Source organism: Fusarium oxysporum, chromosome 10 (assembly GCF_000149955.1).
Source record: "Fusarium oxysporum f. sp. lycopersici 4287 chromosome 10, whole genome shotgun sequence".
NCBI lineage: Eukaryota > Fungi > Ascomycota > Sordariomycetes > Hypocreales > Nectriaceae > Fusarium > Fusarium oxysporum.
This window is the reverse complement of record NC_030995.1, coordinates 788,654-813,845: the sequence shown is the minus strand read 5'-3', so window position 1 is coordinate 813,845 and position 25,192 is coordinate 788,654. Positions and strand designations below refer to the sequence as shown.

The window sequence follows — 25,192 nt, the reverse complement described above, 5'->3', positions numbered from 1 at the left end:
CACCTGTAATCGGCGTTACTGCTTGGCAAGCCATTTAACTTCAAAAGGTACCCAAGAAGTAATCGGAAGGCTGAAACTAAATACGAGAAAAGAGTCTGACTATCATTTAGTGAGTCACCGTTGGCCTCTTTGAGCCCACTGTATCACCAACTCGGCTTACACCACCTTGTCCTGATCTTCGGAGACTTCTGTATGCGTCAATAGAGATCTGGCCTATACGAACCTGGATTTCCTTTATGAATGATAGAAATACCTATCATCTTAGTCTCTACTCAGTTGCTATGATGCCCTTCGTCGGTAACATGTCTCTTATCGACGCTGGCAGGGCCCTTCTTAGTCTGCCGCAAGCCCTATTGTATCCTCCACCACAGACAACATCTGCTCCTCTCGTTACGGTCAGAAACGGCACATACTCTGGAGTATATAATTCTCAATATGACCAAGACTACTTCCTTGGTGTGCCATTTGCTCAGGTACCTCCCGAATTGATCCTCGTTGCCACGGCCGGCTAATTCCTGTGCAGCCACCAGTGCGTTTCTCCATAGCCCAAGGACTCAATACAACATGGGACGGTATCCGAACAGCACATGAGTATCCGGTTCATTGTTACGGCTACGGATGGGATCAAGATGGCTTCGAGCAGTCCGAAGATTGTCTGTATCTAAATATAGTGCGACCTGCAGGCCTTCACAACCATGGTCTTCCAGTCGCTGCTTGGATTCATGGAGGTGGTCTATGGATGGGTGGTGCTGCGGACCCGCGATACAACCTTTCCTTCATTGTTGAGCAAAGTGTTGCACTGGGGAAGCCAGTCATTGGAGTCAGCCTCAATTATCGTCTTTCGGCATTCGGGTTCCTCATGGGTAAAGAGGCCATCAAAGAAGGTGTTGCGAATCTTGGGTTTCGTGATCAAAGACTTGCACTCAGTTGGATCAACGAGAACATCGCGGTATTCGGGGGCGATCCCAACAAAGTCACCATTTTTGGGGAGAGCTCTGGCGCCGAAAGTGTTGCTGCTCAAGTGTTCGCGTTTAATGGTATGTACAAGCCGCCTAACCTTGAATCATCTCTGACCATGTAAGGACGAGACGATGGTCTCTTCAGGGGGGCTATTGGGGAGTCCGGGTTTGGCGCACCCCTTGGCCGATACCCAGGTGGCTTCAATGCGACTGAGCGTCCACAGGGTACTTACGACTCTTTTGTCAGGGCTGTTCCATCATGTAAGAAGCTGGCGGGGTCAGACTCGACTCTAGACTGCCTACGCAGGGTGCCTTCTGAGGAGATTGACTTAGCTTTGCGATCCAGCGGTGGCCAAAGTTGGGCTCCTGTCTTGGATGGTGACTTCTTTGCGGATTATACTACGAACCAATTGGCCAGTGGGCGTTTCCTCAAAATACCAATTCTTATAGGAGCGAATACAGATGAAGGGACATCTTTTGGTTTTAGGCGTGTTGACGACGATGATGATTTAAGAGCAGGGATCAAGGTCATGATGATTCCATACGGAGTTGAGAAGACTACTGGAAAGATCCGAGACGGACTCGTCGATGAGCTGCTGGAGCGCTATCCCAACAACCAAAGCATCGGAATCCCGTCCTTGGAGACCTGGCCACACGTTATTCAACCAGGTGATGGGTACGCTGAGGAATTTGGACTTCAGTATCGTCGAGATAACGCAATATTCGGAGACTATGTCATGCAGTACCAACGACGTCGTGCGAACAAGGCTTGGGCAAAGCATGGCGTACCCAGCTATGTATATCGCTTCAATATCAGGCCGAACGGACAGCCACCGGAGGCTGGAGTGGGACATTTCCAAGAAGTAAGACCATGGAATCTATATCAGTGAGAAACATCTAACCTTTTCAGGTCGCTTTTGTGTTTCTTAACACCAATGGTGATGGATATGAGCCTAATCCATTTGGAGGTAATGGAACATATCCAGCCGATGCTAAAGCCATGTCCAAGACGATCAGTACTGCTTGGATCAACTTCATCAATGACCTTGATCCGAATGGCGATTCTGGGCCGGAACTATTCAATGGTAACAAGTGGCCTACCTATGAACTGTCTGATGGGCCCAATGGGAAAGGTGTGGTCTTCAACATCAATGGAACGCATATTGAGGTTGATGATTGGAGAGCTGGGGGCATGGAGTGGATGGCGGAGCATGCTTTGACGGTTTTTGGAAACTAGAAGCTATTTGCATTCAGGCGAACCATGGAGGGAGTTATCGTGATTCACCTGCGTTAAACTTGGGGTGCACTCTAAGGTAGGTTGAGAAGAACTGTGAAGAAGAACATTGTCCACCGTCGAGGCGAGGAAAGGCCAGGCGCAAGGCTTCATCGCATTGACATTGGCACATTTCATACACGAAATACTGGAACCGTGATGATTGCACTATTGCTGAGTGTCAGAATGCTCTCCTCAGGTGAGGCGTTGATTGGCTTGTGAGATGAGTGTATGAAGCCCTGTCAAGATTGGTCAATATCTGCTTTCAACTGTAGGATGAGTACCATGCCCTTTTAAGTAGATATATCGAAACTTATATAACTTTCGATGAGAGTATGATTAAGTGAGTAGCAACGGTTGAGATGAGCGTGTGGTGTTGGTGGTGAAGCTAAACTCTATGACTTACGCAAGCATAGACTCATACTTCCCGCCACCCTCATTCATCTTCAAGTTGCAACCTCCTCGATCACATAATCTCAAGGTCTCTTTTCATAAGGCAGCACTCACACCGGCTCAGACATGGCAACAGGAGTTAGCCACGATCTCACTACTCAATCATCTCCAAGAAAGCTCTTACGTATTGGCACTGGCTGTTGTGGAAGTGTCTGGGCTGACGCAGACTCGTCAAAAGACAACAGCACCCCCTCCTGCATCAAAAGAGAAGATGGCGATCCGCACAGATCCATTACAAATGAACACTTCATACATCAACTTGTTGTTCAATCTCTTCAGCTGAATCCACAACATGCACGAAACTTCCGAATACCTCTTTGTCGTGGATTTCTTAACAAAGAAGACGAGGCCTGGTCCCTGGTTCTCCCCCGACTCCCACCAGGCTCAAAACCTTGTAACGCATTGCTCAGCGAAAAGGTTCAGCCGCCCTCAGAAGACGTTAGAAAGCTACTGGTCTCCAAATTTGCAAGAGGAGGGAGTGACCAAGATGCTATAATCAACGACAAAAAGAACGAGCACTGCCTCATCCGCCCGTATCTTGGCCGCAGGAAGAAGGATTGGGGAGACACAAACCGCAGCACTTTCTTCAGTCTAAGAAACTTCCCACTTCACCTTGACCGAATGATAGAGCTTGGTCTCAATGTACACAGCTACGCAAAAGTCATTGCGGAAGGCCTCGCGTTTCTTCACTGGGTCGCTCGAATTGACGCCAACGACGTCGAATTCGTTCTTGCTCGATCACGCCCAACTTCACACTCACACCCAAACAGCCCATTTGATACAACCATCTTTGGGCCTCATTCCATGTGGATTATAGACTTTGATTGCTGCGATCCTATTACAATGGATGAAACTGGTGCTGCAACAGCTGCTGAGTGTTTTTGGCGCAATGATCCGTATTACCCTCGACCTGGATCTGCGGATGGATTTGATACGGAGTTATGGAGTGCTTTCAAGGACCATTATCTGAAAGTAAGTGAGGAGATGTTGAAGAAAGAGGAGGAGTCCGCAAGAGGTCTTCCTAGTTTATTGATCAGTATTATCGAGCAGGGGCCAAAGTTAGCCAAGGGAAAATAGTTAACAATGACAATTAAAGAATCAAGAACTCCTCATTGTCATATCCCAAAATGTACCATTCCTAACGGTACCTCAAAACTACTATGCCCATGGGTGAATATGGAGTTTTAGGGTAGCCTTGGTAATCGCTGTGATCTATTTCTTAGGTGCTAATATTACTCTAGATTGGCACCAGTTTCGAGATTGAATTACAATGTCTTATTAACCAAACATACAATACAGAGCTTCGTTGTATACACAGACTTGCAGAGCGGTCAGTGTTAATGTAGACACGGAATTCCGACATTGACGGTAGGATCGTTCGTCCCCAGTCGATGGAACTACTGGATTGTCGGAGTCCAAAATAGGCAATTAGAGGTCTGGGTTAGTTATACCACTTCGAGGCACGCGCTGAAACGCGAAATTCATCCGAATTGTCAATTGCTTATGGCCAATTCGTTCTTAAATACCGAGAGCCTCGCCTACGATCTCTTCTTTGGTATTTTTCAACTTTACGCACGATAAAAACGACTGCAACATGTTTGCTAAGTATCTCGAAAAGCTCGCCAATGCTGGCGGACCTGAGGCCACCTACGAGGCAGGCTGTCACTGTGGCTATATCGGCCTCTCAGTAGCACTCTCTCCTCCTCTGCCCAAGCATGAGGTCATAAACTGCAATTGTTCCATTTGCCGTCGAGGAGGTTACCTTCTTGTTTGTATGAATGACTGAAGGTTTATATTCGGACAATGCTGACCCGAATAATTAGACCCAGCGTATGAGAAAGTGACCTGGCACAACGACTCAGACAAGCGTGTCTCACGATATCAATTCAACACAAAGGCTCGCGATCACATGTTCTGCCCCAAATGCGGTGCCAGCATCGGTATCGATTTTGCGAGGGTATGGCCTGAGGCTCCTCGCTATGGCATCAGTGTGGGTGATATGAACCACTATCGTAGAAAGGTCTTACTGAAAGTTTGCAGGTGCGGCAGTTCAACAATATCGATCTCGACTCACTTCAATACATGAAGCTCGATGGCTTACATAACGCTGAACCAGCAGTTGATTTATCGGGTAAAGAGATTGATCCAAAGGCAGGCGAAGCCCCTGCTTCTAGTTCTTAATCAGAGAAGCTGTCAGTTGGAGTTGGCATTGGTGTCCCAAGCTTGGCCAAGCCATTTACGCAAGCTTTTGGTGGTGGGGTTGGGGATGATCATGCCATGGATGTTGATGCTTGAGAATTCCCTGTCTGGCTGAACTCTTGTATCTTGATCAGCGATCAGCAGTCTTGGCATGCATGAAACAAGATGATCTGATGAGTTATCACGATATTGTGCCTATAATTATCTTTCAATTATCACTGAATAGACAGACATCATCGTCTTTTATGAAGATACTGCTGATAAGACCATCAACGTCATTCATGGCGGTTAGTGGCGCTCTGGAATTAAACACCCAGCCACGAGTGCAGGGAGCTCTCCCCTGTAACTTGCCTTGACGCGGCTCTTTTTGCCCGCTAAAACTGATCGTCCCGGGGCCAAAGCTCCCTGTATGTGAGCTACGTACTTACAGATAATCGACGTCATCGACCTCAATCATGCCTTGCACTTGATTGCTTTCCTTGGTTGATTGCGTTTCAAGCAACCATCCCAAAGCGATGAATCAATCGCAATGGGCCAAGTAGTGTTATTTGTGTGACGCTAATCAATTCTGGTGTCATATCAGTATTTCACTTCTCTCCCTGTTCTCTTCTTCTCCTCCTCTTTCTCTCTTCATCATTATACCCGACTTGGGGAGCTCAACCACCAGCTTAATTCTCTGTCTGCCTTGAGGTTCGCCATCATGTCGCAGTTTGAGCAGCAGCAGATCCCTGCGGCTGGGCAGCATTACAGCGCCCAGAACCGTGTGCCTAATGTTCGCCAGTTCATGGACCAGTTGGATCAGAACAAGAAGGCCCGTGATGCTGAGATTGACGAGCAACTTAAGCAGAACAAGATCCATGGCGAGACAAAGGATCATAAAAATGATAGAGCTGAAGCTCTTAGAAAACAAAAGGACATCCGTACCGTACGTGATCCTGTGACAGGAAAGGATGTTGGCATTCGAGATACCGACATTGATTACAAGGAGGCCGTTGAAAACCCCCAGGTAGGCACCAGTATTTTATTAAGGAAGAAGCAAGGACTGACAGTTTCAGCTATCAATTCCCAACGAGAACCTAGGGAAGCCTGCCACCATCGCAACCTCGTCAAAACAGTCTGGTGAAGAGTACCGTTACGCCCAAGATGTCACAGCACCTCCTGACCCCGTCCAAGAGGGTGCGACATCAGATGTCCCCATTCGAAGCGAGAAGACATCAGTAGTGTTCTACAAGACTCCTTCAGTCAGCTACGAACCTATGTTCGAGATTCTCGAGCAGCGCAGCAATGTTTTGTGTATCGGTATTTTCGCCGCAATCGTTTTTATTGGAAAGATGTTTGGCGGTCGCCTTCTTGGTCTTATTCCCTTGGGTTTCTGCGTAGCTTCTGGTGTTTTCCTCTGGACAAAAGACCTGATTCGTCAGGGTAGAGATCTAGAATGGTCTAGCGAGCAAGAGCGTGGTGAGACTGCCACCGCAAACTTGATTCCTGAGTCGGTTGAATGGATGAACACCATGCTCGGAATCATGTGGGGGCTGATCAACCCTGAGATGTTTGCTGGTATTGCTGATACGTAAGTAAAAATTCCCAATGGCATGATTGGTACTAACTTTAGTAGTCTCGAAGATGTTATGGCGGCCTCGGTTCCTGGTGTTATTGAGAACGTTCGCGTTGCAGATATTTCCCAGGGCAACAATCCTATCCGCATTCTCAACATGCGTGCTCTTCCCGACTCCCACGTCCAAGACATCAAGGACGAGCAGCATCGACAGAACGAGAAGACCACCGACCCTGAAGAACTCGCGGCTAATGAGCAAGCTGGCTCGTTCTACAACCTCGAGGTTGCTATCGCCTATCATGCGAAGCCCTCCGGCGCGGATATCGCATCCAAAGCGCGCAACATGGGTATGCAGCTTGTTTTCTACCTCGGAGTCAAGGGCCTATTTGGTGTTCCTTTGCCCATTTGGGTCGAACTTCAAGGCCTTGTTGCGACCGCTCGAATTCGACTCCAATTGACCCCTGACCCTCCTTTCCTCAAAACTCTCACTTTCACGCTTATGGGCATTCCTAAGGTCCAGGCTGGATGTACCCCTATGATCGAGAAGGGTGTCAATATTCTTAACCTGCCTCTCATCTCCAACTTTGTCAACTGGGCCATTGGTGCTGCCGCTTCGATGTATGTGGCCCCCAAGAGTCTGTCTCTAGATCTTAGCAAGATGCTCCAGGGTGACGACATCAAGAAGGAGACATTGGCTCTTGGTGTCATGTTCGTTCGCATCCACAAGGCTACTGGTCTCAGCAAGCAGGACCAGCGTGGAAGCAAGGGTGGTGGTTCTGATCCTTACATCACCATCAGCTGGAGCAAGTTCTCCAAGCCCCAATTCTGTACTCGTGTTATCCAGGACGATCTTAACCCCGTTTTTGAGGAGAGCGCTGGCCTTCTGGTTACTGCTGATCTTCTCAAGGCTGACGAGCAGCTTTCGGTTGAGCTTTGGGACAGTGATCGATCTTCTGCTGATGATGTCGTTGGCAAGGTCGAGCTCAGCATTCAGAAGCTTATCCAGCACCCTGGTAAAATGTTCCCTCAGGTTTCCAAGCTTCGAGGTGTCAAGGCAGACAGCGAAATGCCCGGAGAACTTCACTGGGAAGTCGGCTTCTTTGGCAAGACACAATTCCGAAAGGCTCTTCGAACTGATGGCCGAGATCTCAACCTTCCCAAGGCTCTCGCAGACAAGCCTGAGCTTCAAGAGAACAAGGGTACGATCGACACCAAGGAGGAAGATGCAGTCATTCACACCCCTCCCGACCCATTGTGGCCTTCTGGTATTCTCAGCATCGTTGTCCACCAGATTGTTGGCCTAGAATTGGAAAACATCAAGGGTTCTAATGGAAAGCGAAAGGGTAGAGAGTATGAGCCAGCTCGTCCTGAAGCCGGTGAAGTCAAGGAAGAGCAGGCCAAGTCTCTCCCCAGCTCTTACTGCACCATCCTTCTCAACGACGATCTTGTTTACAAGACCCGAACAAAGGTTGTTTCCTCTCAACCCATCTTCAACGCTGGAACCGAAAAGTTCATTCGAGATTGGCGTTCTGCTATCGTTACCGTCGCAGTCCGTGACTCCCGCAACCGCCAGCATGACCCTCTCATTGGTGTTGTTCCTCTCAAGATCACTGATATCCTTCAAACCAGCAGTGAGTCTACCAGGTGGTACCCTCTTGACGGAGGCATCGGTTTTGGCCGCATCCGTATCTCCCTGCTGTTCCGCTCCGTTGAGCTCCGACTTCCCCCTCCTCAGTTAGGCTGGGATATTGGTACCTTCGAGTTCGTGTCTGACTCCATCACTACCACTGGCTATGCTCCTTCGAACCACGCCAAGATTCGCTTCCGTACTGGAGGCTCGTCTGCTAGCGTTGGAAAGAGCTCATCCACTCGTGAGGCCGATGGCATGTCCTTCAACATCAGCGGTGCCGACGGTAATCAACGTGTTCGCCTACCCGTTCGACATCGCTACAGCTCACCCATCTTCATGGAATTCTACCCAAGTGGAAAGCGAAACCCCGATGCCTACGCCGTTCTGTGGCTCCTGGAGCTTGTTGATGGTGAAGAGACTGACTTTGACATCCCTGTTTGGAAGTGCAACCACAGCGTGCGACTTTCCCAGAACTACATTACCGAAGAAAATTACAAGTCTGTTCCCGATATTGAGATGGAGCAGGTCGGGCGAGTCCGCTTCCGAGCTCGATTTTCTGCTGGAACAGATTCCGATCACATCAAGTTCGCCAGTACAAACAACGACCGTGAAACAATCGAGGCTTGGGAAGCTTGCTACGCAGAGGGTGTACGTAAGCAGGATGTCGAGACTGAGGTTCCTCATGTGATCCAGAAACTTCACGAAGAGTCTCTCACTCACGGCCGTGACGTCCTCGCCCAAGCCGACGAGAAGCAGAAGCAGAAGTGGCTTGCCAAGGACGGCACCGATTGGAGCGGTGCCTTTGGTGAAGATCCTTCTGCATTGATGCGCAAGAAGAGCAACAGCGAGTCCAGTGAAGAATACGATGACTTTGATGAGGACGACTCCGATCCTGATCTTGGTATTCAAGATGCCGACACTGAGCCTACAGACCCTTCTGAGGACGGACGTCCTTCCGTCGATACAACAGGCACCAACGCGACGAGCGCTACCAACAGTTCCCAGGCTAGCTCCAACAGCAAGAACCCCATCAAGAAGATCAAGTCATACCGATCCGATAGTCGCGATATGCATCGCAAACACCGAGGTCTTATGCAATGGCGACCCATGCGCAACGTGCAGTTTGCCAAGGATGAAGCCAAGTTTGCAGTCCGAAAGGTGGCTAAGCTTGGAGCCCTGGATGGCCGAAAGCCTGATGTCGAGACTGAGGTTTAATGCATCAAAATTTCCTTTGTTTTCAAGAGGCGATGGTTGGAAAGGCGATTGGTAAACGGATGAGATTGATGATGGCACGATCGGAGTTTTGCTGATTATGATTGTCTTGTATAAATACGAATAGCAGTTATTAAAATGAATTGAACCCCTGGTAATTACCAATATCTAATCTGTGATATGTATAACATCAAACGCGTAAGCAAACAATGATCCGCCCCCAGCCCCCAACCCCCAGCATAGGAAACTACCGTATTAGAATGAGCAGCAGTGTTGCTAAAACATACATTTGATTGAAAAAATTGTTGACTTTCTAGTATATTCCTCGTTGTTAATAACTGACATCTCTTCTTCGTAGTGCTAGAGCACGTGAGTGAATGAAATCGGCCTCCCGCCAGGGATCTCTTGGCAAATCTTAGCTTCCTGCCTTCAGCACCTCTCGACAGCAATAACACTTTTATCTAATTCCAAAAGTGGCATGTTTTACACATTAAGAGCTTTCGTTCATCACTTTATCTCATAAAGTCTTTTCCTTCTCAAATAAGTTACACAACCCGCATTATACACGCTAAACTAATCGCGCCACGCCGCGTCAAAGCGTGTTAAGCTGTACAGCATGAGCTTCAACAGCATAAACCCTGGGAACCAAAGCAAAAAGACCCACCACACCCTCTTACCATCACATATCACTCGCTTTGGTTCCGTCTCAGACAGTCTAGAGTCAGAGGACCCTCTAGCCAGAGATGCACCAACAAGAAGTCACAGCCAAAGCCCGGTTAAGCAACATCCAGGTTCCTTGACCCCAAGTGGTAGGTCAAGTCTCGCTGTCGTTCTCACGCGGTCACCAGCGCATCTCGAAGCCTACAGAGGAGTCAGCATCGGTGAGGAAGATGGCTTTGATGCGCCGGTCACGTCAGATCTTACTCCACGGGGAAGACCAAAGTCGTTATTCAAAGCAGTCAACGCTCTGAAAACGTCGAGTCCAGGTGGTACACAGACGGGAGTTTCCAGCGATGCAACGTCTACAACACCAGCGCGAGGAAGAGGGAGACCTAAAGGTTCAACGAATAAATCAAAGGGTCTACAAACAGCAGCTGGAGCTCGACAGGCCCGACAAGCTGCTACTAAGCCGCGGCCTCACCCCAATGGCTTTCCAAAACGAAGAGGCCGACCACCAAAGCAACCTTCTCCTCCTCCAGAGACCATCTACTATCAAGTGGATGCACCAATCTTCCCGTTTCTGTGTGAGTGGAGAGACTGCAAGGCTGAACTACATAACCTCGAAACTCTCCGACGGCACGTTTATATCATCCACGGTGATGATGTCAACTGCCTGTGGGGAGAGTGTGGGATGTTGGAGAAACCATCCGAGTTTGAGACGGACGCGGGGTTTAAAGAGCACATCGAGGAGGCGCATCTAGTGCCTCTATCGTGGCACTGCGGTGATGGGTTTAATAATAATCTTGGTGAGCGGAGTTTGCCGAACACAGCAGAGGATGTACCAGATTATCTCAAGGATGAACACGGGAACCAGGTCACGCCCTCGATACGAGATCAGCAGGAAGAAGATTTGTTTACGTGGAGAAAGAACCGGCGGAAACTCAAGGAGCTGCTCATTCGTATGAACGACAACCTCCCCGATGAGTCAGACGAAGAAATGGGAGTTGAGAGACAAGCAGTTTGAGGGGTTCAGAGAGGTTGGTTAACAGAATTGAGTGCAAGTCCGGCTCGGGTCTAATGCAAAGCGATTTTATGATTCAAGGTTACCTTTTGGGTATTGATGGTCCTGAAGTTTCGTTCCGTGAGGGTGACCTTGATGTCTTGCTATCAGTGGCTTGTGAGAGGAGCTTTTGCTCAGAGAAACATGTGGAGAGATGTCTCATCCCCGCGTTTGATGAGGTGATGATGGTGACCGTCATTATGCTTATACGATTACACGTGAAAAGAAGCTGCCGTTTGATTGGAGCTCCTGAACAGTTGAGTACTAGAGGCGAAATTATCAGCCACAGCTGCGAGCTTCTCAAGCTCGATTTTCCTGTGTTGAGATCTCTCAAATGAGGCTGAACTTGCGAGGTTCAGGATCTCTAGAGTTGAAAATGGCGTCAAGCTCAGTTGTCTCAGCTCAATATCATTGGCATACACGGAAATTAGAAGCGTCATCCACACATCCCGATTATCCGAGATGGAGGGACGGGATATCTCACAGCACATCGGCTTGGAACTTTTGCAGTCTAACATAACCAACCATTTATTTAATTTTTAATTATCATTAGGCCCGAGAAAAATGCATAAACTCTGTAAATATTGTAACACCAAAGCACCAATTCCATTGATCTATTAGGTACCAGAACTGCCAAGTGGCATTGCCAACATCCCGCTTTTTTTTTAATCAGAGTGGCTTCCCTTGCCTCCATCGAGAGGGTTCTTGACTTGGATGAGACCGGGAGCAGCAAGAGTGAAGTTGGGAACGTCATCAGGAGTGGCGATGTTGTTGGAAGTGGTCAGAGCAGCGTGGGTGAAGCCCTGAGCGACCAGCTTATGGTAGGGGAACTCAGCCTCAAGCTTGACAGTCTTGCCATTCCACTTGACGTTCTCGGCCTTGACACTGTAAGGAAGCTGTTGGCCAGTGGTGTAAGTAATGTAGAGATCCTCGCCCTTGTGAGACTCCTCAAGAGTAGCGCTGAAAGAGAGGCTCTGGTCCTCAGCGTCAATAACAGCAATGGCACCACCGTTGACCTGGAGAGCAGGGAAGATGGGAAGGTTGATCTTCTTGATGTCCTCAGTGCAAGAACCAGGAACAACAAATCCCTGGAGAGCAGACCAGGCGAAAGCAGCAGGGACAGTGGTCAGGAAAGGTGACTCAGAGGGGACTTGGCCGAGGTAGATGCGGTAGAAACCGTTCTGCTCACCCTCTTGACCGATGACGGCTGAGATCAGGCGGACGACCTCGGGAAGACCCTCGCTTGCGAAGACAACGTTGGCATCTTGGAGAGCACCTAGAACAACTGCAGTGAAGGTCTCAGCGAGAAGGATGGCGTCCTTGAGATTGTCGACGGGAAATTGGTATTTGCAAGGTGAAGGGGCAAATCTGCCGGCTGACTTGAGAGTGGCCAGGGCGCCGATGGCGTGCTGCTCTTCTTGCTATTGCAAATGGTCAGTTGACTCATATTCTTATGATTATGGGTAAGTACTGACAGCAAGGACAGTCTTGAGAACATGGGTGGCCTCATGAAACTTGTCGCCCTCAACCTTGTATCCCTCAATCTTGTTGGTAACATTGTAGAGAAGAGAGCAAAAGTAAGCAGTCTCAAAAAGCTCGTTGAAGGCAATCAGCTGGAAAGCTGTGGTAGAACCATCACCAAGAGTGGTAGGAAGAGGAGCACCAGGGAGCTTTCCACCAGCCTGGATAGCGATCTGCTTCTCCTGTGAAGCATCGGGGTTGGGGAATCCGTTCGCAGCAGGAACCCTGTAAGATCGGGGGACGATGCCAGCAATTGCAGAGCCGACAAGGCCTACAGAGGCAAAGAGTGTTGAGAAACGCATGGTTTCAGTTGTTGCGATGTGAACGAAAGGGAGTGTTGGCTATGATAGATAGACAAACAGAGAATGTGATGTTTTATACTACAATATGGGACACGACTGTGAATGTGGTATGAACTGAAGAGAAAGAATCTGTTGAGGGAAGTTGCTCGAGGGATATATAGCTGTAATAGAAGAGAGACGGCACTTGGAAGAGGCTGGAGGATGGCTCAGCGGCGAGAATTGAGTTCACGGCAAGGTTGCCTTTGAGGAGGGGTCTTGGAGCTATCATGACGACATGAATCTCACAGGACGAATGTGATGAGATTAAACTTGTGTGCCGAATCCCGCTGTGTCTTTGATGCTATGCTATGCTAGGTCTTACTCTTCAGCTCTGGATCTAGGCCTTGCCGAGATGTTGCAGTTAAAAGGACGAGCTAGCTAGTTGAACGGCTAACACGGCCAGAGCTATCTTTGGAGTAGGGTCGGAGAATTGCGGTAGCGCGGAGACGATGTTACCTTGAGCTTATTGCATCATTGAGATATTGAATTAATTTATTAATGTTATGGTTAAAGATATAGCATTTAACGCAGTGATGAAAGAGAAATCCTAAAGACAGGTAATTTCTCGACAGTAAAGTTTCTAACAAGCATAAAACGCCAAGGAAACATAAAGAAACGAAATGCAGAATGTTACATCAACGAAACTGTTTCATAAACTTTGGCTCGGCTCATCTGTCGTGTGGCTTGAACGCCAAATACAACCGTGCTCACAAAATGTACTCCGCCCCACGGCTACATGAATCCCCAGCTTTAGTGCCAGGCACTGAAATGTCATCGGGCTACAGTAGATAGGGCTTAGACTTGGTTATACTCGGCAGCTTGATCCCGGTGGTGAAGCTATTTCGTTAGGACGGGATTGTCAAGTTCCGTTGCTAATTGGGGACTTTGGTGAGCTAAGCGGGTATTGCTGGTGTAAGATGGGATTGGAATGATGGGTTTGTTTGGGATTGGTTGTTTATGGCACTGTTGTGGCATGGTATTGTATCAGAGACATTTCGTGAAGTATATGCTCTCAAACTGTTGAAGTTCTCTCTAAATGTGAGAGTTAAGCAGTTGGATGACAGTAATTATGGATCAGTAGATGTTGGGGGCCAGTGAGTATGATGGGACAGATCAAACCCTCAATCAAATAAGCTTGATGATCTCTCGAATTCAATTTGACCTTGTGTGCTCAAACGGTGATTGCCCTGGAGATCCTGTCTGAGGGTGTCACTTACTATCCCCCCCAATATAAGACAATTAAACTCTGTTAACCTCTAGGCTTGAACTGCTCTACAAGCATACAAGCATACAAACATACAAGCATGTGCATACCGGCCGACTACTGAACAATATATATCAGTGAATTAGAAATTATAGGTTCATTGTATAGTTCTCCAGCTCCACGAATTCTCGAAAGGGTTGGTGGACTTTCCTCTTTTGATGAAAAATGAAGTAGTTAGATGCTTGCGCTTCTGTCAAAGACTATGATTTGTGCAAGTAACATTCATTGCGCCTGTGTGATGGTACATCTCTCAATATATATTAGTTTATTTCCCGCTATGACACAGAACAGAGGTATCATGACTCTTATTTTGAACGCCTTAATCTGGAGAATCGCTATGTCTGGTCACTGTGTTCCCCTGCCTTTGCTTCTGCTTCAATCAGTTCCGCGGCCTCGATCGCATCTAGACACTCATCCAACACCTGGCGGGTCTCAACTGTATCAGCATGATCTGCTCCGAACAACTTTTCCCGAAGTCCAACACATTCCTCCAGTAAGTTCTTTGCATCGCCAAGTATGTCTACATCAGGGTACAAGTGTCTGGTATCAATGGTGCATTGGCCGATCAACAACCAAGTGCTTCCAAGATCGCTCATAATCTTGAGAGTATCAGGATTCTCCTTGCCAAGAACCCTTTTTCTGGTCTCGAAGACTTCTAGCTGCAATTCCTCTGCCTCCGAGAGATCAGTACCACCCATGTTAAAGAGCATCATAGCCAGGTTCGCCTTGCTGTGGAGGGTCGAGGGGTTCTCTTCACCAAAGACCTTAATCTTTACTTCTACGACTCGTCTTTGCATTTCTGCCCCCTCCTCATCTCCAAGACTGACTGCCAAATTATCCATCGCTTCGATAGTACTAATGTGTTCTTCTCCAAGTATTCGCTTCTTTGACTCAACAACCTGGATCTGCAGGGCCTTTGCTTCTTCTCTTTTATCCTGCTGAGCCAAGTGTACGGCCAAATTAGCCATGGCATCGAGTGTTTGCTCATGGTCATCACCATAAAGGCGTTTCAAGGTCTCGATAAGGCCCCTCTGTAATTTGTCGGATTCCTCGAATCGGCTTAAATCAGCTAGTGAGCCTGCAAGGTCGGAGGTTGTGACAAGAGTTTCTATATGCTCTTCGCCGAGTAATGCTCTTCGAATGCTGAGCCCTTCGCGTTGCAAGCTTTCTGCTTCGCGGTATCGGCCTTGAAATCGGAAGAATGATCCAACCCTATGGAGCACAGAAGCCCTGGTAAGCCTGTCTTCCTCTGTTTCGATTATCTGAGCCTCGAGGACAGACTTTGCGTGGGAAAGATACGCAGTGCAAGTTGCCATATCTTCCACCCACCATTCGGCATCGTCGAATGATGCATAGGGGTAAAAGTCTGACACTGCCGAGAAAGCGTGTCTCGTAAACTCAGCAAATCTTCCTTTTCGAGTCAACCAAGTTCGCGTAACTAATTGAACCAGACGATGCATAGTATGGTCGCCACCTTTCTCTGCCCGAATGAAGCAGAATGCCTTTAGTACCCCAAGTGCTTTAACAAGTTGCAATTTGGTGTTTGACTCTGCGGGCAGAGTTTCTCTAGTGTAAAAGTCAACAAAATCGAGGGGAATTTTTTGTCGATCGAAGAAACACATCAGTGATAACAGCTCACTGGCGAAGAGGTACTGTCTCTCTATCTGTTGGAAGGACAGCATCCACGTCTGGGCGACTGCGCGAGGGGTATCTGAGTCTCTTCCGACAGTCTCAAACTCTTCGTTCAAAAGTTCAACAAGATCGTCTTGGCTTCCATCTAAAAGCTCGAGATATTCACTGACTGTAATGGAGTTCTCCTGGATAAAGGCAGCTGCTTGCACCAGTGCAAGAGGAAGAAACTCTAGGCGGGATGAGAGTTCAAGCAGGTCCTTTTCAGATTCATCGCCTTCCTGCAAACCTTGGCGGAGAAGCTGAGTCGCCTCATTTTCATCCATCTTGCCAACTTCTATGGGAAACTTTCCCTTTGTGAGTCGTGAGCCCACCTGCATGTTCCTTGTTGTGATAAGGACATTGCCATGAGGGCATTGCGGTATGAACTGGCCCATGCCACTCTCAGTATTGGCCTTCAACTTTGATGGTTCGTTGTGAGGAAAGAAAAGTTGCATATCATCTGCGTTATCAATGACCATCAGCCACTTTCCACTTTCCTTACTTTCCAGCCAGTCTCTAACTGTAGACAAAGCATCGAATGTTGAGTCTTCGTGTCCCAAAATTTTGTACTCGTTCGCAATGCTGGCGTAGCCTTCAGAGAATTTTTCAATGCTACTAGCATGGACCCAAAACACTGAAGTGTCCTGAGAAACTTCCTGAATCCAATATGCATATGACAATGCGATTTGTGTCTTTCTGTTTTGAGTCAGTGGATGGCACTTTGCTAATGGATGTTACTGAACATACCCGACTCCGCCAAGACCATAGAGCGCAGCCCTTCGATGACCCCTACCATGTGACTGAGATTCCAGATCTCCCAGTTGACTTTTCAGCAGGTCAAGTATCTCGGATCTTCCAACAAAATCTGGGTTGAAAGTGTATGGAACGAGGCCTGAGAAGTCAGTATTGACTCGGGTACTGCCAACAGTCTCGACTTAAAAGGCCAAGGATTCCTGGGGTCAGCGTCTGTTAAATACTCACAATATGTGACAGGAGTGTGCTTCTTTGGATTGGACTGTGTTTGCTGAATCCTCTTCATCCAGCGCTTGAGTTCTCCACAAATGGCCACAAATCCAGGCTCTTCAGAATTGGAGAATTTGGTCATCTCTGCATGATTCTTATGTATACCGATCGAAATATAGCCAGGCAAGATGGCCGAATGTTTGGGGACGATCACTCCAAATTTCTTGGTCGGAAGCTCTTCATAGAAGCATGTGATGTCTATCATGCTGGCTTCATCTTTGCTGCGCGTCATGAGGAGAGCCTGAAAGCTATCCTGAATTCGGGCTAGGACTTCCGAGTCTCTTGTAAGAACTTGGACTATGTCGCTGTTGGTTTCTTTGATCAATCCAACGGAGCGCGAGACCAATTCTCCGATCTTGGCGAGGCTTGATCCATGATGTGGTGTGCCGAGAAAGATGACGCCACGAGTGAAGTTGACTATATCTTGAAGGTGCTGTTCAGAGCGTTGTTTTGCTGTGACAAGTGCCTGTTTTCTCAATGAGCCCTCCAGTCAGGATCATTGTCTCGAGTGACTTACATCCTGACAAACAAGTCCACCTAGACTGTGGCAGATAAATATAATAGGTCGTTCATTCTAGTATCGTTAGAAGAGAATGAAATCAGGGGTGGGGGTATTTACTGTGTTGTCACTCTGTCGATGTGATGCGAGAGCAGTCACGAGATTATATGCATGATTGGAGATACGATTCTGGGAAGGAGCATCTTCTTTACCGGTGACAGTTGAATCATAAGAATAAGTAAGAATACGTGCAGTCTCAATCTCCAAAGGGAGAAGTGTCTTCGGCCACGGACTCCCCGAACTCTTATCCGTCCACGTCTTTTGACAATCTCCTTTCAATCCATGGACGAAGACGATGCTAGTTCAATGATTGAGCAGACACCCTGGCATAGTGACATCGCAAACTCACTCAATATCATCGATCTCGGTGCTATGGAAGGTCTGTATCCCAGAATAAAAGAACGTTGTTCGTGTTTGAGTTACTGGCTTCGGTGATGGCTCAGGAGTTGGTTTCTCCTTAGCATTGCAAGTTTTATCTGATTTAGATTTGGAACGAAAGATGCGTCGCACAGAAGAAAACATTGTTGATGATACAATAATTATACATACAACATAGTGGAAATAAATGAAAAGAACTTTGCATGTATAGGGTTCTTCTGGTTTCATAAAGATGTTAGGTATGATATCGCGCAGCTCTAAGCGCCCAGCATATCAGGAGACGCTCATAAGCGCCGGGCTGCAGGGAATGTAGTTGGAGCATACCTGATTAATCCGTTTCAATATTGGTTGTCGGTAACAAATGAGAATTGCTGTTTGAACAGGGGATACATAGGGTTAGAAGAGTAAAGCAGAGCCAACACAAACGTTGATGTGATTTGAATGACCTGTCAGAATTGGCCTCAGATACGACGATCCGGCACTTTTATTCAGGCGCACCATGAAGATGTTGCGCGTACCGGCGAGATCGGCTTCGCTATTGTAAAGATGATACTGTTTTATCTTTATAAATGATCATAACTTTGATAAATGGGAAAGGTTGTTGATGATGCTCGTGATACATCATTGACTATGTCAGTTCAAAACATGGTCTTGAATGGAGAACAAGAATACATAGATTGATGGTGCTTGTTTAACCGTCACGGACAAACTCATCGAAAAATATATTGAAAAAGAATATCGGAGAGCTAATATAACCCTTTCAAAGACAACCCATATTATTGCACCGCTTCGCCTGTGCTACCCAAATGTCGTTTCGTGTCGTCGCTGCTGGAAAAGCTATCTCGTTCCGAACACTCCGGGTTCTCTTCAGGCCCTCGATTCCATCTCTTATTACGACTTTCGGTGTATTTCAACAATGGTCATCGGGCCAAAGCTGGCAGTATTCGAACAGGATCGATCACAGCTTTTATTTCTTGCCTATGGCGCCTGCAGCAGCCTTACGAGCATCAGCTGTGGGGCTTGTCAGCATTCTCCTGTCCCAAAAGCAACGTTGTGTTGGTTCGTGGTTGTATTCGGAAATCGATCGTAGGGGTGTCAGCCATTGAACATACCAGCTGCCTGCTTTCGTCGCATCTTTTCAGCATCAGACTCTTTCTCGTGTTGCATCTGAGTACCGGTCCTCTCCTTTCCCTTTTTCTATATTCAAAACAGAAATTGTCAGTCGGCGTGCACAGATTATGCGAGGTGGTCCAGAGTAGAAACGAACCTTGGCGTCTTCCACCTTCTTTTTCTCGTTCTTTGCACGAGCCAGATCGCGCTGGTTTCCACGAGCCATCGTGTCGGGTTTGGAGTTGAAGCGAGAGTCGTAATATACTTGTACAATAAGTTGAAACTGAGGGATTAGATCGTCGAGCGTTTCGTATTCGAGATGAAAAAGAGGAAAAGAAGAAGTAATCAAGACACAAGCGGCCAGACCGTCAGATAACGGGACTGAAAGCTGTGCCCTTTTCCGTTTTAGTGGCAGTCCTTGGTAAGGGGCCCAATCGGAGAACAGAGTTTTGGAGGCCTGTATGGCCTCGATCTGGGCTGCATTGACCGATCCAGGTACTTTGTTTTCGCATACTTGCCTCACCTAACCTTTTGTACCTCGCCTCAGCTTGTCACCTAACCCTGTTTTTTTCGTTGACACAACCTCATCATCAATTGTCAACTGACAAAACAATGGAGAGACGAAAAGTTGATATAAATGATTTTCTGTTCTAGTTGAGTTCTGAGGAAAAGTATCATTTCTCATTGGCTGACGCTTACTTATTAACTTGCGAAGGAACAGCATCAAAAGCTCAAATTCTGATGCCGACATCTAATACTTACATCACAGCACATATGAGAAAGTTTAATATGATATGCTGGGGGAAGTGAGGCAGCCCCGAGTACAAGAACATGTGCTTCAATGAGCTATAACAGCATTCTTATTGGTGTTCTAAAGCTCATGTGCCAGCAAATAGATGCAATACTGAGTTCAATAGTTTATTGTATTGCTTACGGCGCTGTTGCGCTTTGGCTATTGTATGCCAGGTGGATACTAACTTTGAACTTGAAATACCACTTACATGCGCTTAGCTGAGACCAAGCGAGACAGTAATGGCACATGCTATAACATTTCCTATCCATTTGGACTACGATATCAGAAAGCAACATCTTTAATGATTTGCTAATGAAACTGAAAAGTCTATCGACCTTCCCTGATCGGTAAATGACCCAGTAACGTGGTCCGGCCCACTTGGAGCCTCGCTTGACCAAAACACCAAAAAGATTGTGACCAAAAAACATACAACAGCGGGGATTCGCTGGTCGTCACCGACCCAACTACTAATCCGCCCCTTATCAGCTTATCTATGGGAGAGCGGACGGGATCCCGAGTTCTCTAATAGGTATGGTCGTATGTGATAGTTCGTTGCCATACTCCAGGTTATAGCGACGCTCTAAACAAAACACGGTAGGCAGATATAGGTACTCGAGGGTAGTATCAACGGAAAACAGACGGACCGAAGTTGTCAGGTTTCATTCGTCCAGGAGCTTGCCAATTTTCAGCCTCACCGAGCTCAGCACAGCTGTGTTGTCTTGACAATCAGAGTTCATAAACACCTCGATACACCTCTTGAGCTTGCTTGTAAATCGGATCTTGGTCATCATTTAGAAAATTGGCTGTCTCTGCTTAAATGGCTGGCGCAAAGATTAGCCTATTGACTATTCCTAGTCAATTTTGTGAGCAGTCATCGTAAGTCTATGCCAGCGGAGACACTTCGGTCACTCGATGGCCAGGTTCTCTGGTAATACGATAAGGATCATTTAGCTACTCTCCAAATGCAGTATCAAAAAGTCTTCAAAATGACAATTTGGCTGAAATAAGGTACAAAATGGCTGGTGTGGGCTAAGCCATGAGAGCAAAAGGCCTGGCCGGCTTGGCTCACTTACACAAACCACATTCAGGCAATCCCCGAAACGCTACTCGTTGCTCACAACACGACACATATTGATGCGTATATAAGCTCTTCGTAATGCTTAGCATGCTGGGCTTGTGAAACGTCATAGGCAAACATTACCAGTATCCTCCTTCTACGGGCGGTGACTCGAGGCTTTCGTATACGCGTACTTGGAAACTTCCACTTATCTTTTTTTAAGATCAATTACAACTAACAAACCTACGCGTAAATACTGTGAGATCTTATGAATCAGCGTGGTAAGTTGAATCCAAATCCAGTTAGTATGGCTTCTCGTATGCCAACACAACCTCTCTTATAAATATCTTTTTTGAATGTTGCAAGTCTCATCGGATATGACGATATGGCTTTGGGAGGGGTTTTTACAGTAAGCAAGCCGACTAAGTTAAATTCAATAAGCTTTTTAAACCAGTACTGAGCATTGGATCTCATGTCTCCTGATGAAGTGCATGAACATCCAAGATAGTCCTGTCTTTTCACATCTCTGGTAAAACACGGCTGACTAGCGTTGATAACCCTTGGTGGTTCAAGCTTTATCATGCCACTAGTTCCAGGGTAGTCCACTCAGGCACAGACATTTCTGATTATGACAGCGACATTGAAAGGCTTTGCGGCATCAGTATATTTGATCAATTGGTGAGTTTTAGAGTTGGGTCTCCATGATGACCGGGCTCAGTATTAAATCCCGAAGCAACTTCCATAACAAAGTTGGGGTCTTTTCGAGTCCGTAACTCGGATGTTGTCAATCATCGTTCCACAAACAAAATGGCCCTGTTCTGACATCTTCCCACATTGGCATTGCACAATGATGAGTTACCAGGATAGGAAGTACTGCAATGTTGGTCGCCTCATTCATGTCATGAGCTTTCGACTCAATCGTTTTCTAGAAAGGCAAGGTACAATCTGCAGAGCCCAAGCAAGCAACCCCAGGCCACGGGAACCAATATCGAGAACCAACAGGGTCTCTTTTCCGATCTGGCAAGACGCTATCGGCGCCTCATGATTCTAGCGCATAGACAGACTCGAAACGTACCGTTCTAGTGGTTCGTTCGCCCTAGGATGCCCGAAAGACGGACCTACCAACAACCCACTGTAGAACGTCACTCCTTTACCGGGGACTTCGGGAGGATGAGTACTTTGGCTAAATTCGCAATTACGCTTTATATCTCACGGCATTATCTCACCGGAGTTTGCGGGCAGTCGAACGATACCGAGCGGCCGGGGGCGCAGCTGGCTTTGTCAGATAATGAGAAGCCAAGCCAACCTAAGCTCACCTTAAACTAACGTTACCCAGACCCTAGGGAACTCCCAGGCTAGCCCACCCAAGCCACAGAGAGGTGCGAGGCGGGCGAGTTTAGAAGAGGCGAGGCGTTCCAGATCCCCGCCTACAAGGGAGACGAGGGAATTCACCTCGAGTTTGCGTGAGATGCTGTTGTATGGTACTGTGATTATAGTGAATGCAGTAATATGTAAAGTGACAGCCTGCATACAGTATTCCCCTATCCAGTTTAAGTTTATATGTAACTCTATTAACACAGAAGAGAAGACAAAGTCACATCCATCCATCCATTGGACCATGGGTGAGGCTACGTCTAAGATCGCTAGACTTTTAGAGCCGAGTTAGTGGGCGGGCAATGGCGATAGAGGGGCCGATGCCGACCTGCATTGCGTTCATTGTAATTATTAATCATGCCTCAGGCAGAAGTCCGACGCCGCCCCCATTCCCATCGAATCCATCCATTCCCATCCATGGTCAAGGCCCATTTCCAATCCAATTCCCAGATCAAGGCCAATCCCAAACAAGACCCCATAGCCTGCCTGACCCAGTCTCAGTCTCGGTCTCAAGGCCAGCAGCGTCATTCCTCTTGAGGTTCTTGTGTCTTCTTCCTCCCTTTTCTTCTTTTACAACAGTGGTGTTGCTCTAAGCTCCCCTGTGACTTCTTTCTCTCAACAAGGTAGCTTCGTCTACTCATCGGTCCCGACACTTATACCTATCTCGCTACGGACGGATATAAGGCCGCGACTTCAACAACGCGCAACAACAACCCACTCGTCGATCTTCTACCTGCCTCGATCAACATCAACCCGAAAACGTTCTCTCGCCTCCCAATTATTTATTTTGTCGAATATGGAAGCAAATCTCTAGTCGAACACCCGCCAAAGCTGTTTCCGTCTCTGCCCATCCAAACGTTTCCGATAACGTTACCGTCGCTATGCCGTCTCAAAAGACCTCCAATGGCACCGGCCAGGTGAGCCATCGCCTGCGCAATTTCTTCCGCATGAACACTGGAGGTAGCACCGGCAGTGCTTCTAGCGATAAGGACAAGGAGAAGGAGAAGGAAAAGGGTTCGGCCGCCACCACTCCCGATCCCTCGAAATCCCGTCATACCAAGTTCTTTAGTAATACCGTCGGCCGTCTGCGCGCGCACACCGTCGCTAGCGAGGGTAACCAGCTGGAGGAAGCCATGAGTCCTACGGCACATGCAAACCCTTATTTCGCCCATCAAGGCCAACCAGGATTGCGTCACCACAATTCCGACTCTGTCCCCCCAAGCCCCCCCGATACACCGAGTCTCAAGGTCCAAGGCCCTGATGGTGCCCCTGCGAACGATCAAACTACCAGCGAAACCAAAGAGGAACTCGCCCGGAGACTTAGAAGAGTCGCCAGTGCACCCAATGCCCAGGGCCTGTTCTCCAAAAACGATCCCAACAATGAGCGTCCCGCGACTGCCGAGCTCGGCAAGGATCCTCTTCTCACAAGTTCAGGCGCATTGGGCCTCATAGAAACGGCTAAGGCTCTGGAGGCCGAAGACAAGGCCAAACATGCCAATTCTGACGATGTTCTTGCTGCTCTTCCTGCTCCTAATCTGGGCATGGCTTTCCGCCGCACCTATAGTTCCAATTCTATCAAGGTTCGAAATGTTGAAGTTAGCCCCTCCAGCTTTGACAAGATCAAGCTTATTGGAAAGGGAGATGTTGGAAAGGTGTACCTCGTAAGGGAGAAGAAGAGCAGCAGGCTTTATGCCATGAAGAGTATGTCCACCGGTCATGTTTACCATCGCAACAACGACTAACTAGCTACAGTACTAAGCAAGAAGGAAATGATCAAGCGCAACAAGATTAAGCGAGCTTTGGCAGAGCAGGAAATTCTTGCGACAAGTAACCATCCGTTCATTGTTACATTATATCACTCTTTCCAGTCAGAAGACTACCTATACCTGTGTATGGAGTACTGTAGCGGCGGCGAGTTCTTCCGCGCTCTGCAAACACGACCTGGAAAATGCATTCCTGAAGAGGATGCTCGATTCTACGCCGCCGAGGTAACAGCAGCACTGGAATACTTGCATCTTATGGGTTTCATTTACCGAGACCTGAAGCCTGAGAGTATGTTGAGATGCTGTGCTTACAAATCTGCCACTGACCCTTTGTGATAGACATTCTCCTGCACCAATCGGGTCATATCATGCTTTCAGACTTCGACTTGTCCAAGCAGTCAGACCCTGGTGGCAAGCCGACCATGATCGTCGGCAAGAACGGAGCCCGTACCGACGCTCTCCCAACTATCGACACTCGTTCATGTATCGCTAACTTCCGCACGAATTCTTTTGTTGGCACAGAAGAGTACATTGCGCCAGAAGTGATTAAGGGCAGCGGTCACACAAGTGCGGTCGATTGGTGGACATTGGGTATCCTTATTTACGAAATGCTTTACGGCACAACACCCTTCAAGGGCAAGAACCGAAACGCAACTTTCGCAAATATCCTTAGAGAGGATATTCCATTCCCCGACCATACCGGTGCACCACAGATCTCAAAGTAAGTCCTGGATAAAAACTCACAATCCTACTGTTCTAACCAAGCCACAGCCTCTGCAAGTCTTTGATAAGGAAACTACTCATCAAGGATGAGAACCGACGACTGGGCGCCCGAGCTGGCGCATCAGATATCAAGGCGCATCCATTCTTCAGAACGACACAATGGGCACTCATTCGACACCAAAAACCACCGATTGTTCCTCACGCGGGCCGAGGAGTTGATACAGTCAACTTCCGAAACGTCAAGGAAAGCGAGAGTGTCGACTTGTCAGGATCAAGGGCGATGAACCTAAAGGGAGTTCCGTTGGACAGTGGACTGGCAACTCCTGGTGGTGAAATTGCCGACCCGTTCCTCGAGTTCAACAGTGTCACTCTGCATCACGATGGCGACGACGATCATCACCGTTGAGTTGAGTCTGAGTTTCTGGGTGCAACATTTGAGGTTCAGGAGTTCGAAATATTGTTATTGATAGTTGACCTCGATCATGGATTGGACATGTTGCCGCACGTATACGCATGGGGTTATGATCTGAGATTCTTGCACTGGGGCGTCTATTCTTTTATTCAGCGTCGTTTGACACATACTTTGCACTCGACACTCCTTTGGACGATTGCTT

At 47.7% G+C, this 25,192-nt stretch overlaps 10 protein-coding genes and 1 non-coding gene across 13 annotated transcripts; 6 read left to right on the top strand and 5 right to left on the bottom strand.

The window, feature by feature from the left end:
• Positions 1–55: 55 nt before the first annotated feature.
• On the top strand, positions 56–2,196 carry FOXG_13858 (uncharacterized protein; the record flags this gene model as incomplete). Its single annotated transcript, XM_018393883.1, has 4 exons — positions 56–473; positions 524–1,037; positions 1,083–1,822; positions 1,870–2,196. The coding sequence occupies exons 1-4, from the start codon at positions 237–239 to the stop codon at positions 2,194–2,196; spliced, it is 1,818 nt and encodes a 605-aa protein (XP_018253247.1). The 5' UTR covers positions 56–236.
• Positions 2,197–2,690: 494 nt separating this feature from the next.
• FOXG_21274 (uncharacterized protein) lies at positions 2,691–3,811 on the top strand. The gene has a single exon (XM_018401597.1). The coding sequence runs from the start codon at positions 2,752–2,754 to the stop codon at positions 3,760–3,762; it is 1,011 nt and encodes a 336-aa protein (XP_018253246.1). The 5' UTR covers positions 2,691–2,751; the 3' UTR covers positions 3,763–3,811.
• Positions 3,812–4,202: 391 nt separating this feature from the next.
• FOXG_13857 (uncharacterized protein) lies at positions 4,203–5,138 on the top strand (the record flags this gene model as incomplete). 2 transcript variants are annotated; one of them, XM_018393881.1, is made up of 3 exons in its annotated part: positions 4,203–4,457; positions 4,509–4,675; positions 4,726–5,138. In XM_018393881.1, the coding sequence occupies exons 1-3, from the start codon at positions 4,280–4,282 to the stop codon at positions 4,864–4,866; spliced, it is 486 nt and encodes a 161-aa protein (XP_018253244.1). In that variant the 5' UTR covers positions 4,203–4,279. The 2 variants fall into 2 exon arrangements, with proteins under 2 accessions (XP_018253244.1, XP_018253245.1); XM_018393882.1 differs by having other exon boundaries at positions 4,243–4,457; positions 4,509–4,771.
• Positions 5,139–5,243: 105 nt separating this feature from the next.
• Positions 5,244–9,468, top strand: FOXG_13856 (uncharacterized protein). The gene is made up of 3 exons (XM_018393880.1): positions 5,244–5,890; positions 5,940–6,454; positions 6,500–9,468. The coding sequence occupies exons 1-3, from the start codon at positions 5,585–5,587 to the stop codon at positions 9,282–9,284; spliced, it is 3,606 nt and encodes a 1,201-aa protein (XP_018253243.1). The 5' UTR covers positions 5,244–5,584; the 3' UTR covers positions 9,285–9,468.
• Positions 9,469–9,711: 243 nt separating this feature from the next.
• On the top strand, positions 9,712–11,580 carry FOXG_13855 (uncharacterized protein). Its single transcript, XM_018393879.1, has one exon. The coding sequence runs from the start codon at positions 9,898–9,900 to the stop codon at positions 10,963–10,965; it is 1,068 nt and encodes a 355-aa protein (XP_018253242.1). The 5' UTR covers positions 9,712–9,897; the 3' UTR covers positions 10,966–11,580.
• FOXG_13854 (uncharacterized protein) lies at positions 11,297–13,196 on the bottom strand. Its single transcript, XM_018393878.1, has 2 exons — positions 12,477–13,196; positions 11,297–12,422 (listed from the first exon to the last, which is right to left on the bottom strand). Exons 1-2 carry the CDS (start codon positions 12,822–12,824, stop codon positions 11,667–11,669), a joined length of 1,104 nt encoding a protein of 367 aa, XP_018253241.1. The 5' UTR covers positions 12,825–13,196; the 3' UTR covers positions 11,297–11,666.
• Positions 13,197–14,360: 1,164 nt separating this feature from the next.
• FOXG_13853 (uncharacterized protein) lies at positions 14,361–18,344 on the bottom strand. Its single transcript, XM_018393877.1, has 6 exons — positions 17,730–18,344; positions 17,441–17,678; positions 17,339–17,395; positions 16,780–17,287; positions 16,546–16,690; positions 14,361–16,494 (listed from the first exon to the last, which is right to left on the bottom strand). Exons 1-6 carry the CDS (start codon positions 17,984–17,986, stop codon positions 14,463–14,465), a joined length of 3,237 nt encoding a protein of 1,078 aa, XP_018253240.1. The 5' UTR covers positions 17,987–18,344; the 3' UTR covers positions 14,361–14,462.
• A 3-nt stretch (positions 18,345–18,347) lies between these two features.
• FOXG_21273 (uncharacterized protein) lies at positions 18,348–19,273 on the bottom strand. 2 transcript variants are annotated; one of them, XM_018401595.1, is made up of 3 exons: positions 19,026–19,273; positions 18,871–18,955; positions 18,348–18,769 (listed from the first exon to the last, which is right to left on the bottom strand). In XM_018401595.1, the coding sequence occupies exons 1-3, from the start codon at positions 19,092–19,094 to the stop codon at positions 18,726–18,728; spliced, it is 198 nt and encodes a 65-aa protein (XP_018253238.1). In that variant the 5' UTR covers positions 19,095–19,273; the 3' UTR covers positions 18,348–18,725. The 2 variants fall into 2 exon arrangements, with proteins under 2 accessions (XP_018253238.1, XP_018253239.1); XM_018401596.1 differs by having other exon boundaries at positions 18,348–18,955.
• An 811-nt stretch (positions 19,274–20,084) lies between these two features.
• FOXG_21272 lies at positions 20,085–20,200 on the bottom strand. The gene has a single exon (XR_001936422.1). It is a non-coding gene; the product is annotated as a 5S ribosomal RNA (ribosomal RNA).
• A 1,169-nt stretch (positions 20,201–21,369) lies between these two features.
• Positions 21,370–22,416, bottom strand: FOXG_21271 (uncharacterized protein). Its single transcript, XM_018401594.1, has 2 exons — positions 22,035–22,416; positions 21,370–21,990 (listed from the first exon to the last, which is right to left on the bottom strand). Exon 1 carries the CDS (start codon positions 22,336–22,338, stop codon positions 22,036–22,038), a length of 303 nt encoding a protein of 100 aa, XP_018253237.1. The 5' UTR covers positions 22,339–22,416; the 3' UTR covers positions 21,370–21,990; position 22,035.
• A 557-nt stretch (positions 22,417–22,973) lies between these two features.
• FOXG_13852 (agc/rsk/rsk-unclassified protein kinase) lies at positions 22,974–24,984 on the top strand (the record flags this gene model as incomplete). The annotated part of the gene is made up of 4 exons (XM_018393876.1): positions 22,974–23,793; positions 23,845–24,144; positions 24,195–24,576; positions 24,627–24,984. 4 exons carry the CDS (start codon positions 22,974–22,976, stop codon positions 24,982–24,984), a joined length of 1,860 nt encoding a protein of 619 aa, XP_018253236.1.
• Positions 24,985–25,192: the final 208 nt, after the last annotated feature.

Coding starts and splice junctions, on each gene's coding strand:
- FOXG_21274 (XM_018401597.1), top strand. CDS start 2,752: ATGGCAACAGGAGTTAGCCACGATCTCACTACTCAATCATCTCCAAGA.
- FOXG_13856 (XM_018393880.1), top strand. CDS start 5,585: ATGTCGCAGTTTGAGCAGCAGCAGATCCCTGCGGCTGGGCAGCATTAC. Junction 5,891..5,939: donor AGGCCGTTGAAAACCCCCAG/GTAGGCACCAGT, acceptor TGACAGTTTCAG/CTATCAATTCCCAACGAGAA. Junction 6,455..6,499: donor TTTGCTGGTATTGCTGATAC/GTAAGTAAAAAT, acceptor TAACTTTAGTAG/TCTCGAAGATGTTATGGCGG.
- FOXG_13855 (XM_018393879.1), top strand. CDS start 9,898: ATGAGCTTCAACAGCATAAACCCTGGGAACCAAAGCAAAAAGACCCAC.
- FOXG_13854 (XM_018393878.1), bottom strand. CDS start 12,824: ATGCGTTTCTCAACACTCTTTGCCTCTGTAGGCCTTGTCGGCTCTGCA. Junction 12,423..12,476: donor TTCTCAAGACTGTCCTTGCT/GTCAGTACTTAC, acceptor CATTTGCAATAG/CAAGAAGAGCAGCACGCCAT.
- FOXG_13853 (XM_018393877.1), bottom strand. CDS start 17,986: ATGAAACCAGAAGAACCCTATACATGCAAAGTTCTTTTCATTTATTTC. Junction 17,679..17,729: donor ACCGAGATCGATGATATTGA/GTGAGTTTGCGA, acceptor TCATTGAACTAG/CATCGTCTTCGTCCATGGAT. Junction 17,396..17,440: donor ATCGACAGAGTGACAACACA/GTAAATACCCCC, acceptor TAACGATACTAG/AATGAACGACCTATTATATT.
- FOXG_21273 (XM_018401595.1), bottom strand. CDS start 19,094: ATGGCTCGTGGAAACCAGCGCGATCTGGCTCGTGCAAAGAACGAGAAA. Junction 18,956..19,025: donor AGAAGGTGGAAGACGCCAAG/GTTCGTTTCTAC, acceptor TTTTGAATATAG/AAAAAGGGAAAGGAGAGGAC. Junction 18,770..18,870: donor GCGACGAAAGCAGGCAGCTG/GTATGTTCAATG, acceptor CAAGCCCCACAG/CTGATGCTCGTAAGGCTGCT.
- FOXG_21271 (XM_018401594.1), bottom strand. CDS start 22,338: ATGGTCCAATGGATGGATGGATGTGACTTTGTCTTCTCTTCTGTGTTA.